Consider the following 12,469-nt stretch of genomic DNA (forward strand, 5'->3'; position numbering starts at 1 on the left):
TGTGTGTGTGTGTGTGTGTGTGTGTGTGTGTGTGTGTGCGCATCTTCGCGCGTGTGTATGCGTACCTGCATACGTGTGTGCATTTCTGTGTACGAGTTGTGCGTGCGACCGTGTGTGTGTGTGTGTGTGTGTGTGTGTGTGTGTGTGTGTGTGTGTACTGACCTTGGGGAAGCGCTCCTTGTAGACATGGTTCATCATTACTATCTCGTTGTCATAGCAAGACGGTGAGCGCCCCGGGCTGAAGAGAGAGAACGAGACAGAGAGGAAGATTGACAAGAAAGAGTGATATACAATCCATTTTTAAATGTTTCACTTGAATGCAGGCTTAATTTGCAGCAGCCAGGACCCAGTGTGTGCATGTGTGTGTGTGTGTGTGTGTGTGGACCCCTGTCTGTACATTATGTAAATCAGCCAATCACAGAGAGCATCACTTTCAGTCTCTCTCTAAAATCAACCAATCAGGAATTCTGAACACTCCGTCTCCCTCTAATGGATGCACTAATTAGGACCCCACTCCTCAATCAAGGAGGAGCATTGTTAAAGACACAGGAAGTTACTCCTTCATTCTACAGTGCATCAAGAGAGGAGACCGTCAGACCCCATTGGAACAAGCTACATGCAACCATGCCAAGTACTAATACAAGACTTGGGTTCAAATAGTATTTGAGATGTGTTTAATACTTGGAGCTTCCTGGAGTGCCAGATGGGTGGGGCTTTCACTTTTGGGACTACTCCATTGGTTCCATTGCGTCAGACAAGTTTAATCAATCGCAGATAAAGTTCTTGAAAGAACATTTATATTCTTTTGAACCCAGGTCTGCTGTGTATGGAGCAGATATTTTAGTCTGGTCTAGAAGTCTCCATGGACTCATCACTGGGGAGACAGAAGAGAGGAGGACAAGCTAATGGAGAAACACATGCACTCTGGAGACTGCCTGGAGGATACTGACTTGAATAAAGACCACAGGGAACTCTAGAGAGGGGCATGCTGAGAGAGAGAGAGAGAGAGAGAGAGAGAGAGAGAAAGAGAGAAAGAAAGAGATAGAGACACAGAAAGAGAGAGAGAGAGAAAGAGAGAAAGAAAGAGATAGACACAGAAAGAGAGAGAGAGAGATAGAGAGACAGAGAGAGATACAGACAGACAGAGAGAGAGCGAGAGAGAGACAGAGAGAGAGGCAGAGAGAGAGAGACCAACTGTAAAGCAGAGGAGTTTGTTAAGAGATTGGGTTTGTATTCATATCTTTGTGTATAAAGCTTGTGTATAAAGCTTTGAGGAGATACACAGGGCGAAACTAGTATCCCCACCCCTTTCCCTGACCCTTGACTCCTCTAACCTGAGGCTGCGGGAGCGGGGGCGCACGTGTGGCGAGCGGCGGCCCCCGTCGTCGTCGGTGATGCTCTCGGTGCTGCCAAAGTGCTTGGACAGGAAGTGCAGCTCATCCATGGTGGGCTGGAAGGGCAGCTGGTGCAGCCGCTCCTGTGACGAGGAGGAGGACTGGGGGATAGAGGAAAGACATGAGGAGAGAGCAGGAGAGAGGGGGTGGGAGGGGGAGAGAGGAAAGACATGAGGAGAGAGCAGGAGAGAGAGGGTGGGAGGGGGAGAAAGGGAGCGGGAGGAGGAGGAAGGTAGAGAGTAATTAGAAATGTCAATGTACAGTAACAACAGCAAGAAACAATCATACCTCATGATGTGTTTCATAAAAGAAAGAGAGAGAGACAAAGAGAGAGAGAGAGAGAGAGAGAGAGAGAGAGAGAGAGAGAGCAAGTGGGGAAGTGAGAGGGGTAGAGAGAGATGGAGAGAAAGAGAGGTGCAGAGAGAGTGAGCCCTCAAGCGTAAATAAGCCTTTATTGTACAGCTAATGTGTTAGATGCAGAGCTTCTAGGCTGCTGGACAAACGTCAATATCACAAAACTAAAAATGTGATGAAAAAAGAGTGGGAGGGAGAAAGAGTGTGATGAAGAGAGAGAGAAAATAGACCAAGTCTAATAGACTGAAAACCAAAACTGGACAACAAGCTAAAGTGGAGCCTCAGGGGTCTTAGCACTAGCAGACCCTACTCTTAAACAAACGTGTTTTTCTGTTCTAGAGCCACAGGAAAAAACAGGCTGGATCAATGAAGGGCTTTAATGAACACGTCTCCCATAGGGATGGGGAGATAGTGGTGTGTGTTCGTGAGTGAGTGAGTGAGTGTGTGTGTGTGTAGAGAGGTTAAACAATGATTTTTGCCATGAAATCCATTAGAACCTGGCCTACTTCTGGTTCCAATCCAAACCACTTCAAATTGCTAAATGCACATCAACATTATCAATTAAACACATAGGGAGATGAGAGGATGAGTAGGGTGGATTGGAGGAGGAATACAAGGAAGGAGAGATAGCAGGATAGAGGGAAAGTATTTTATGTCCTCCCCTGTTGTGGTTCTCTCTCTCTTTCCTCCTCTCTTACTCCATTAACTCTGTCTTACTTCCTCTCTCTCCATCTCTCCCTATCCCCCTCTCTCCCTCCCCCTCTCTCTCCCCCCTCTCTCCCTCTCTCTCTCCCTTTTCCTCTCTCTCTCTCTCTCTCTCTCTCTCAATTCAATTCAATTTAATTTAAGGGGCTTTATTAGCATGGGAAACATCATGTTTACATTGCCAAAGCAAGTGAAATTAACAATAAAAAATGTACAGTAAACATTACACTCACAAAAGTTCCAAAATACATTTCAAATGTCATTTCAAATGTCATATTATGTCTATATACAGTGTTGTAATGATGTGAAAATAGTTCAAATACAAAAGGGAAAATAAATAAACATTAATTTAGGTTGTATTTACAATGGTGTTTGTTCTTCACTGGTTGGCCTTTTCTTTCTTGTAGCAACAGGTCACAAATCTTGCTGCTGTGATTGCACACTGTGTTATTTCACCTAATAGATATGGGAGTTTATCAAAATTGGGTTTGTTTTTTGAATTATTTGTGGGTCTGTGTAATCTGAGGGAAATATGTGTCTCTAATATGGTCATACATTTGGCAGGAGTTTAGGAAGTGCAGCTCAGTTTCCACCTCATTTTGTGGGCAATGTGCACATAACCTGTCTTCTCTTGAGAGCCATGTCTGCCTTCGCCGGCCTTTCTCAATAACAAGGCTATGCTCACTGAGTCTGTACATAGTCAAAGATTTCCTTAATTTTGGGTCAGTCACAGTGGTCAGGTATTCTGCCACTGTGTACTAGGGCCAAATAGTATTCTAGTTTTCTCTGTTTTTTTTCTAAATTCTTTCCAATGTGTCATGTAATTATCATTTTGTTTTCTCATGATTTAGTTGGGTCTAAATGTGTCTCTCTCTGTCCTCCTGCCCTCCTTTCATCTCCTCTGTCTTCCTGCCCTTTCATCTCCTCTACCCTCCTTTCATCTCCTCTCCCCTCCTTTCATCTCCCCTGCCCTCATCACCTTCTTTCATCTCCTCTACCCTCCATTCATCTCCTCTGTCCCCATCCCCTCCTTTCATCTCCTCTGTCCTCATCCCTTCCTTTCATCTCCTCTGTCCTCCTCCCCTCCTTTCATCTCCTCTGTCCTCATCCCCTCCTTTCATCTCCTCTGTCCTCATCCCCTCCTTTCATCTCCTCTGTCCTCCTCCCCTCCTTTCATCTTCTCTGTCCTCATCCCCTCCTTTCATCTCCTCTGTCCTCATCCCCTCCTTTCATCTCCTCTGTCCTCCTCCCCTCCATTCATCTCCTCTGTCCTCATCCCCTCCTTTCATCTCCTCTGTCCTCATCCCCTCCTTTCATCTCCTCTGTCCTCCTCCCCTCCTTTCATCTCCTCTGTCCTCATCCCCTACTTTCATCTCCTCTGGCCTCATCCCCTCCTTTCATCTCCTCTGTCCTCCTCACCTCCTTTCATCTCCTCTGTCCTCATCCCCTCCTTTCATCTCCTCTGTCCTCATCCCCTCCTTTCATCTCCTCTGTCCTCCTCCCCTCCTTTCATCTCCTCTGTCCTCATCCCCTACTTTCATCTCCTCTGGCCTCATCCCCTCCTTTCATCTCCTCTGTCCTCCTCACCTCCTTTCATCTCCTCTGTCCTCATCCCCACCTTTCATCTCCTCTGTCCTCATCCCCTCCTTTCATCTCCTCTGTCCTCCTCACCTCCTTTCATCTCCTCTGTCCTCATCCCCTCCTTTCATCTCCTCTGTCCTCATCCCCTCCTTTCATCTCCTCTGTCCTCACCCCCTCCTTTCATCTCCTCTGGTCTCATCCCCTCCTTTCATCTCCTCTGTCCTCATCCCCTCCTTTCATCTCCTCTGGCCTCATCCCCTCCTTTCATCTCCTCTGTCCTCATCCCCTCCTTTAATCTCCTCTGGCCTCATCCCCTCCTTTCATCTCCTCTGTCCTCATCCCCTCCTTTCATCTCCTCTGTCCTCCTCCCCTCCTTTCATCTCCTCTGTCCTCCTCACCTCCTTTCATCTCCTCTGTACTCATCCCCTCCTTTCATCTCCTCTGTCCTCATCCCCTCCTTTCATCTCCTCTGGCCTCCTCCCCTCCTTTCATCTCCTCTGTCCTCATCCCCTCCTTTCATCTCCTCTGGCCTCATCCCCTCCTTTCATCTCCTCTGTCCTCATCCCCTCCTTTCATCTCCTCTGGCCTCATCCCCTCCTTTCATCTCCTCTGTCCTCCTCCCCTCCTTTCATCTCCTCTGTCCTCATCCCCTACTTTCATCTCCTCTGGCCTCATCCCCTCCTTTCATCTCCTCTGTCCTCCTCACCTCCTTTCATCTCCTCTGTCCTCATCCCCACCTTTCATCTCCTCTGTCCTCATCCCCTCCTTTCATCTCCTCTGTCCTCCTCACCTCCTTTCATCTCCTCTGTCCTCATCCCCTCCTTTCATCTCCTCTGTCCTCATCCCCCTCCTTTCATCTCCTCTGTCCTCACCGCCTCCTTTCATCTCCTCTGGTCTCATCCCCTCCTTTCATCTCCTCTGTCCTCATCCCCTCCTTTCATCTCCTCTGGCCTCATCCCCTCCTTTCATCTCCTCTGTCCTCATCCCCTCCTTTAATCTCCTCTGGCCTCATCCCCTCCTTTCATCTCCTCTGTCCTCATCCCCTCCTTTCATCTCCTCTGTCCTCCTCCCCTCCTTTCATCTCCTCTGTCCTCCTCACCTCCTTTCATCTCCTCTGTACTCATCCCCTCCTTTCATCTCCTCTGTCCTCATCCCCTCCTTTCATCTCCTCTGGCCTCCTCCCCTCCTTTCATCTCCTCTGTCCTCATCCCCTCCTTTCATCTCCTCTGGCCTCATCCCCTCCTTTCATCTCCTCTGTCCTCATCCCCTCCTTTCATCTCCTCTGGCCTCATCCCCTCCTTTCATCTCCTCTGTCCTCCTCCCCTCCTTTCATCTCCTCTGTCCTCATCCCCTACTTTCATCTCCTCTGGCCTCATCCCCTCCTTTCATCTCCTCTGTCCTCCTCACCTCCTTTCATCTCCTCTGGCCTCCTCCCCTCCTTTCATCTCCTCTGTCCTCATCCCCTCCTTTCATCTCCTCTGGCCTCATCCCCTCCTTTCATCTCCTCTGTCCTCATCCCCTCCTTTCATCTCCTCTGGCCTCATCCCCTCCTTTCATCTCCTCTGTCCTCCTCCCCTCCTTTCATCTCCTCTGTCCTCATCCCCTACTTTCATCTCCTCTGGCCTCATCCCCTCCTTTCATCTCCTCTGTCCTCCTCACCTCCTTTCATCTCCTCTGTCCTCATCCCCTACTTTCATCTCCTCTGTCCTCATCCCCTCCTTTCATCTCCTCTGTCCTCCTCACCTCCTTTCATCTCCTCTGTCCTCATCCCCTCCTTTCATCTCCTCTGTCCTCATCCCCTACTTTCATCTCCTCTGGCCTCATCCCCTCCTTTCATCTCCTCTGTCCTCCTCACCTCCTTTCATCTCCTCTGTCCTCATCCCCTCCTTTCATCTCCTCTGTCCTCATCCCCTCCTTTCATCTCTCATCTCCTCTGGCCTCATCCCCTCCTTTCATCTCCTCTGTCCTCATCCCCTCCTTTCATCTCCTCTGTCCTCACCCCCTCCTTTCATCTCCTCTGGTCTCATCCCCTCCTTTCATCTCCTCTGTCCTCATCCCCTCCTTTCATCTCCTCTGGCCTCATCCCCTCCTTTCATCTCCTCTGTCCTCATCCCCTCCTTTCATCTCCTCTGGCCTCATCCCCTCCTTTCATCTCCTCTGTCCTCATCCCCTCCTTTCATCTCCTCTGGCCTCATCCCCTCCTTTCATCTCCTCTGTCCTCATCCCCTCCTTTCATCTCCTCTGGCCTCATCCCCTCCTTTCATCTCCTCTGGCCTCATCCCCTCCTTTCATCTCCTCTGGCCTCATCCCCTCCTTTCATCTCCTCTGGCCTCATCCCCTCCTTTCATCTCCTCTGTGTATGCGGACCCTGCAGTAGCTAATCAAGCAAGTAATGGTCCGTGTAAGAGCCTGGGGAGGTCTGAAAACTGACGTCTGTACAGGAGGAAGAGAAGACTGGGGAGACAAGAGAGGAAGGTGGAGAGAGGAGAGGAGAGAGGAAGAGAAGAGAGGGGGTGAGGGAGAGGGAGAGAAGAGAGGGAAAGAAGAGAGGAGAGGGGGAGAGAAGAGAGGAGAGTGGGAGAAGGAGGGAGGTGGAGAGAGGAGAGGGGAGAGAGGGGTGAAGAAGAGACAGGTGAGGGGGACAGGGGAGGAGAGAACCTCCTGTCAACAGCACTGCAAAACTGCAATTAATGGTAGTGTGTGTGTGTGTGTGTGTGGGTGGGTGGGTAGGGGTGTGTTTGTGTGGGTGTGTGTGTGGGTATGTGTGGGGGTGTGTGTGGGTGGTGTGTTTGTGGGTGTGTGAGTGTGAGTGGGTGTGTTCTCGTTCTTTTCCTCTGTCTTTTTTGTCTCTCTTTCCCCCCCCCCCCCCTCTCTCTCTCTTACACACATTTCACTCGTCATTGACTTTCTGTATTCACTTTTCATCTCTGTCTGTATCCCCCCATCCCTCACTCCATCCCTCACCCCATCCCTCACTCCATCCCACACTCCATCCCTCACTCCATCCCTCACTCCATCCCTCACGCCATCCCTCACCCCATCCCTCACTCCATCCCTCACTCCATCCCTCACCCCATCCCTCACTCCATCCCTCACCCCATCCCTCACTCCATCTCTCACTCCATCCCTCACTCCATCCCTCACCCCATCCCTCACTCCATCTCTCACTCCATCCCTCACTCCATCCCTCTCTCCATCGCTCAGTTTAGCTAACTGAATGATAGCAATGGATAGAGGATGAGATAACATGTTTTTAAGACCGGTTTACTTTCTGTTTCTACTTTATTATCTCCCACACACACCCACACACACACCCACATACACACCCCCCCCCCCCCCCCCCTCCACACACACACACACATTTTCTTTGAGCCAAGTCATCAGCCACAGTGATAAATCAGGTTATGAACGTACATCTTAGCAACCGATCTGATCTGAGCTGCTGGTCTATTTTTAGTTCTGTTCTCCATGGGAAGTATTATGGGATAGATCCATGTTCATCAGCGGGAAGGTACCTTTTAACTATTCAGCTGAGATTTACAGCACAAATTATAGAAGGGAAGGCTTTGGTATGTGTGTGGGAGGGGTGGGGGGGAAGTGTGTCTATCAGTGTGTGTGTCTGTCAGTGTGTGTGTGTGTCTGTCAGTGTGTCTGTCAGTGTGTCTGTCAGTGTGTGTCTGTCAGTGTGTGTGTCTGTCAGTGAGTGTGTCTGTCAGTGAGTGTGTCTGTCAGTGTGTGTGTCAGTGTGTGTGTGTGTCTGTCAGTGTGTCTGTCAGTGTGTGTCTGTCAGAGTGTGTGTCTGTCAGTGTGTGTCTGTCAGTGTGTGTGTCTGTCAGTGAGTGTGTCTGTCAGTGAGTGTGTCTGTCAGTGTGTGTCTGTCAGTGAGTGTGTCTGTCAGTGTGTGTGTCTGTCAGTGAGTGCGCCTGTCAGTGTGTGTCTGTCAGTGTGTGTCTGTGTGTGTGTCTGTGTGTGTGTGTCTGTGTGTCTGTCAGTGAGTGTGTGTCTGTCAGTGTGTGCGTCTGTCAGTGAGTGCGTCTGTCTGTGTGTGTGTCTGTCAGTGTGTGTGTCTGTCAGTGAGTGTGTCTGTCAGTGTGTGTCTGTCAGTGAGTGTGTCTGTCAGTGAGTGCGCCTGTCAGTGTGTGTCTGTCAGTGTGTGTCTGTGTGTGTGTGTCTGTGTGCGTGTGTCTGTGTGTCTGTCAGTGAGTGTGTGTCTGTCAGTGTGTGAGTCTGTCAGTGAGTGCGTCTGTCTGTGTGTGCATCTGTCAGTGTGTGTCTGTCAGTGTGTGTCTGTCAGTGAGTGTGTCTGTCAGTGTGTGTATCTGTCAGTGAGTGTGTGCCTGTCAGTGTGTGTCTGTCAGTGTGTGTCTGTCAGTGTGTGTGTCTGTCAGTGTGTGTCTGTCAGTGTGTGTGTCTGTCAGTGTGTGTGTCTGTCAGTGAGTGTGTCTGTCAGTGTGTGTCTGTCAGTGAGTGTGTCTGTCAGTGTGTCTGTCAGTGAGTGTGTGTCTGTCAGTGTGTGTCTGTCAGTGTGTCTGTCAGTGTGTGTCTGTCAGTGAGTGTGTCTGTCAGTGTGTGTCTGTCAGTGAGTGAGTGTCTGTCAGTGTGTGTCTGTCAGTGAGTGCGTGTCTGTCAGTGTGTGTCTGTCAGTGAGTGTCTGTCAGTGAGTGTGTCTGTCAGTGAGTGTGTCTGTGTGTCTGTCAGTGTGTGTCTGTCAGTGTGTGTCTGTCAGTGAGTGTGTGTCTGTCAGTGTGTGTGTCTGTCAGTGTGTGCGTCTGTTAGTGTGTGTGTGTCTGTTAGTGTGTGTCTGTCTGTGTGTCTGTCAGTGTGGGTGTGTGTGTGTCAGTGAGTGTGTGCCTGTCAGTGTGTGTCTGTCAGTGTGTGTCTGTCAGTGTGTGTCTGTCAGTGTGTCTGTCAGTGAGTGTGTGTCTGTCAGTGTGCGCGTCTGTCAGTGTGTGTGTCTGTTAGTGTGTGTCTGTCTGTGTGTCTGTCAGTGAGTGTGTGCCTGTCAGTGCGTGTCTGTCAGTGTGTGTCTGTCAGTGTGTGTGTGTCTGTCAGTGAGTGTGTGTCTGTCAGTGCGTGTGTCTGTCAGTGTGTGTGTCTGTCTGTCAGTGAGTGAGTGTGTGTCTGTCTGTGAGTGTGTGTCTGTCTGTGCGTGCGTGTCTGTCAGTGAGTGCGTGTCTGTCAGTGAGTGTGTCTGTCAGTGTGTGTGTGTCTGTCAGTGAGTGTGTGTCTGTCAGCGCGTGTGTCTGTCAGTGTGTGTGTCTGTCAGTGAGTGTGTCTGTCAGTGAGTGTGTGTCTGTCAGTGTGTGTGTCTGTCAGTGAGTGTGTGTCTGCCTGTGAGTGTGTGTCTGTCTGTGAGTGTGTGTCTGTCTGTGAGTGTGTGTCTGTCTGTGCGTGCGTGTGTGTCTGTCTGTGCGTGTGTCTGTCAGTGGGTGTGTCTGTCAGTGGGTGTGTCTGTCAGTGTGTGTCTGTCAGGGTGTGTGTCTGTCTGTGTGTGTGTCTGTCAGTGTGTGTGTCTGTCAGTGTTTGTCAGTGTGTCTGTCAGGGTGTGTGTCTGTGTCTGTCAGTGTGTGTGTCTGTCAGTGTTTGTCAGTGTGTGTCTGTCAGTGTGTGTGTCTGTCAGTGTGTGCATCTGTCAGTGTGTGTGTCTGTCAGTGTGTGTGTGTGTGTGTGTGTGCGTATGTCTGTCAGTGTGTGTGTCTGTCAGTATGTGTGTCTGTCAGTGTGTGTGTGTGTCTGCCAGTGTGTGTGTGTGTCTGCCAGTGTGTGTGTGTGTGTGTGTCTGCCAGTGTGTGTGTGTGTGTCTGTCAGTATGTGTGTCTGTCAGTGTGTGTGTGTGTCTGCCAGTGTGTGTGTGTGTGTGTGTGTCTGTCAGTATGTGTGTCTGTCAGTGTGTGTGTGTGTGTGTGTGTCTGCCAGTGTGTGTGTGTGTCTCTGTCAGTGTGTGTGTGTGTCTGCCAGTGTGTGTGTGTGTCTCTGTCAGTGTGTGTGTGTGTGTGTCTGCCAGTGTGTGTGTGTCTCTGTCAGTGTGTGTGTGTGTGTCTGCCAGTGTGTGTGTGTGTCTGCCAGTGTGTGTGTGTCTGCCAGTGTGTGTGTGTGTTTGCCAGTGTGTGTGTATGTCTGCCAGTGAGTGTGTGTGTGTCTGCCAGTGAGTGTGTGTGTGTCTGCCAGTGTGTGTGTCTGCCAGTGTGTGTGTGTCTGCCAGTGTGTGTGTGTGTCTGCCAGTGTGTGTGTGTCTGCCAGTGTGTGTGTGTCTGCGAGTGTGTGTGTGTGTGTACCTGCACATGGCACCAGAAGGCTGCTAGTGTGTGTGTAATCGTTTTAAGAGCAGAACAAAACAAGTAGAACATCAACTCCACAGAACATGAGTTTCCTAATGGCATCTTGCATACCAAGCAGGGCAACATTTAATATATGGAAATACATTCTAGCGTATAAATACATATTCATGCATGGAATGTCAAGTTTCACTAATGAAATTTGCATGAATGAGAGCTAGAATAAAAAATACGTTTCGCCCTATCAGATGTCTCATGACTTAAAGGAGCAATCTGCAATTACTACTTCCACTGATTATGGTTTGAACTGCAGATTGCCCCTTTAACAGTTATATGGTGGTTATTATGAAGACAAAGACTGGATAGTTTTTCCTCTGTCCTGCTTTCAACTATCAAGTCTACTCAAATCAGGGACCAAGGCATGAAGCAATGGAAGTGCCTTGAGGAAAGGAACAGTAACTCTGATAACAAGGCCAAAGAGCTCCATGCTGCTAGATCATGTCATGTTGGTAATATGAAAGAACCTCTAGAGTGTGGTGTTCAAATGGACGAGTTATTACAATGATTTTAGTCTTTTTATTTGAGTTTTCTTTTGTCCGTTTCAGACACAGATGAAACAACATAAATAGTTAGGACAATAAATGATAATAAGGACAACTGTCATTAGAGATTGTTGTTCTTACACATTGTACCGTCTGTGTAAAAATGGGTCAGTTGTAGTTACCGTTGAGCTGGGTGTGTTGGTGCCATATCCAGAGGAGGGGAGAGAGGCCAGGGACCATCTTCGACCATCCGCCCTGCAGAAGAGAGAGGGAGAGAGGGGTAGGGTGGGAGAGAGAGAGAGAGAGTGAGAGAGGGGTAGGGTGGGAGAGAGAGAGAGAGAGAGAGGGGGGGTTAGGAAGAGAGCAGGAAGAATTGCGTCATACTAAGTTCCAGAGCAGATAGGGATTTATACAATAGATAGTTCCTTCTGCCCAAAAAGTCAGAAAGCTTAATGTTTCACATTTCTTTCACACCTCCTGGATTGACTTTTGCGCCAATAATCCCTTCCTTTCCTCTGCTTCCCTGGGGTCCTGCTACACATATCTCTCTCCCTCTCTCTGTGGGTCCTTCTATCTGTCTGACACTGCTGGAGTCATGATGGATGTTGGTTTTGGCTACATCCTGGCACTCAGAGGCCCATCCGTCTGTGCGCGCACATAAACACACACACACACACACACACACACACAAACACTTTGTCATGCCGTGTGACAGGGGAGTGCAAAGAGGGGAAATTGTCTCTGTCCAGCATAAGGGTGTAAATAACCTTACTGAATTCCCTTTCACTGTGTGTGTGCCACTGGAATATTGTCACTGCTTAAATAAATGGTCAGTTGAGGCCTAGGGTGGTCTAGCGGTCTAAGCCTACTGCTATTTCAGCAACTCTCTCTGTCTGTCCTCTCTACTATCCTGCCTGCCCACAAAACCACAAATATTCCTTCAAAAAAGAATGGCCAGTTGATTGCTACTATGGCGGTATTGGTATGACAATGTGTTTGTTTATGCATTGTACCCAAAGGCTTTTTGGTTGTAGTAGGATTATTTGATTTAGAGATATTGCTGCTAGATTAGATTATAGGATCATAAAAAGGGACCTGCCAAGAGCGTTAGCTGGTTTTTAATCCCTTTATATATAATATAATCTCTTTATATGTAAACAGCAGATGTATTGAGTATTCCAAACGCTATTTACCTTCTAGAGGAGGCAAATGAGAAGTGGGCAGGGCCACTGGGGGAGAAGTTCCTTGGACTGTCCAATGGACTACTTCCTGTGGAGAGAGAGGGAACAAATATGAAGTGCCATTATAATATATAATATATTTAGCAGACATTTTTATCCAGAACAACTTACAGTCAAGCATACATACATTTTAAGTATGGGTGGTTCCGGGAATTGAACCCACTACCCTGGCCTTACAATCACCATGCTCTACCAAATGAGCTACAAAGAACCAAACTGGCCCATTATACATCGCTGTAAATACTGTATTAACTGTTATTATAAACTGGGTGGTTTGAGCCCTGAATGCTGATTAGCTGATAGCCGTTGTATATCAGGCCATATACCACGGGCATGACAAAACATTTATTTTTACTGCTCTAATGACGTTGGTAACC

General features: G+C 48.7%; 1 protein-coding gene across 3 annotated transcripts in view; it reads right to left on the reverse strand.

Annotated features, from left to right (window-relative positions):
- The window catches only part of LOC115147375 (microtubule-associated serine/threonine-protein kinase 1), a 95,636-nt gene that overhangs the window by 29,975 nt on the left and 53,192 nt on the right, over window positions 1-12,469 (reverse strand). For 2 of the 3 annotated variants that reach the window (XM_029689594.1, XM_029689595.1), the window contains 4 exons: window positions 12,045-12,120; window positions 11,034-11,106; window positions 1,335-1,495; window positions 163-238 (listed from right to left, as the gene is read on the reverse strand). In XM_029689594.1, the coding sequence (XP_029545454.1) occupies window positions 163-238; window positions 1,335-1,495; window positions 11,034-11,106; window positions 12,045-12,120 (386 nt within the window). Of the gene's footprint in view, window positions 1-162; window positions 239-1,334; window positions 1,496-11,033; window positions 11,107-11,325; window positions 11,497-12,044; window positions 12,126-12,469 lie in introns of those variants that run through there. The other variant, XM_029689596.1, reaches the window with a different exon arrangement.

Source organism: Salmo trutta, chromosome 14, assembly GCF_901001165.1.
Source record: "Salmo trutta chromosome 14, fSalTru1.1, whole genome shotgun sequence".
NCBI lineage: Eukaryota > Metazoa > Chordata > Actinopteri > Salmoniformes > Salmonidae > Salmo > Salmo trutta.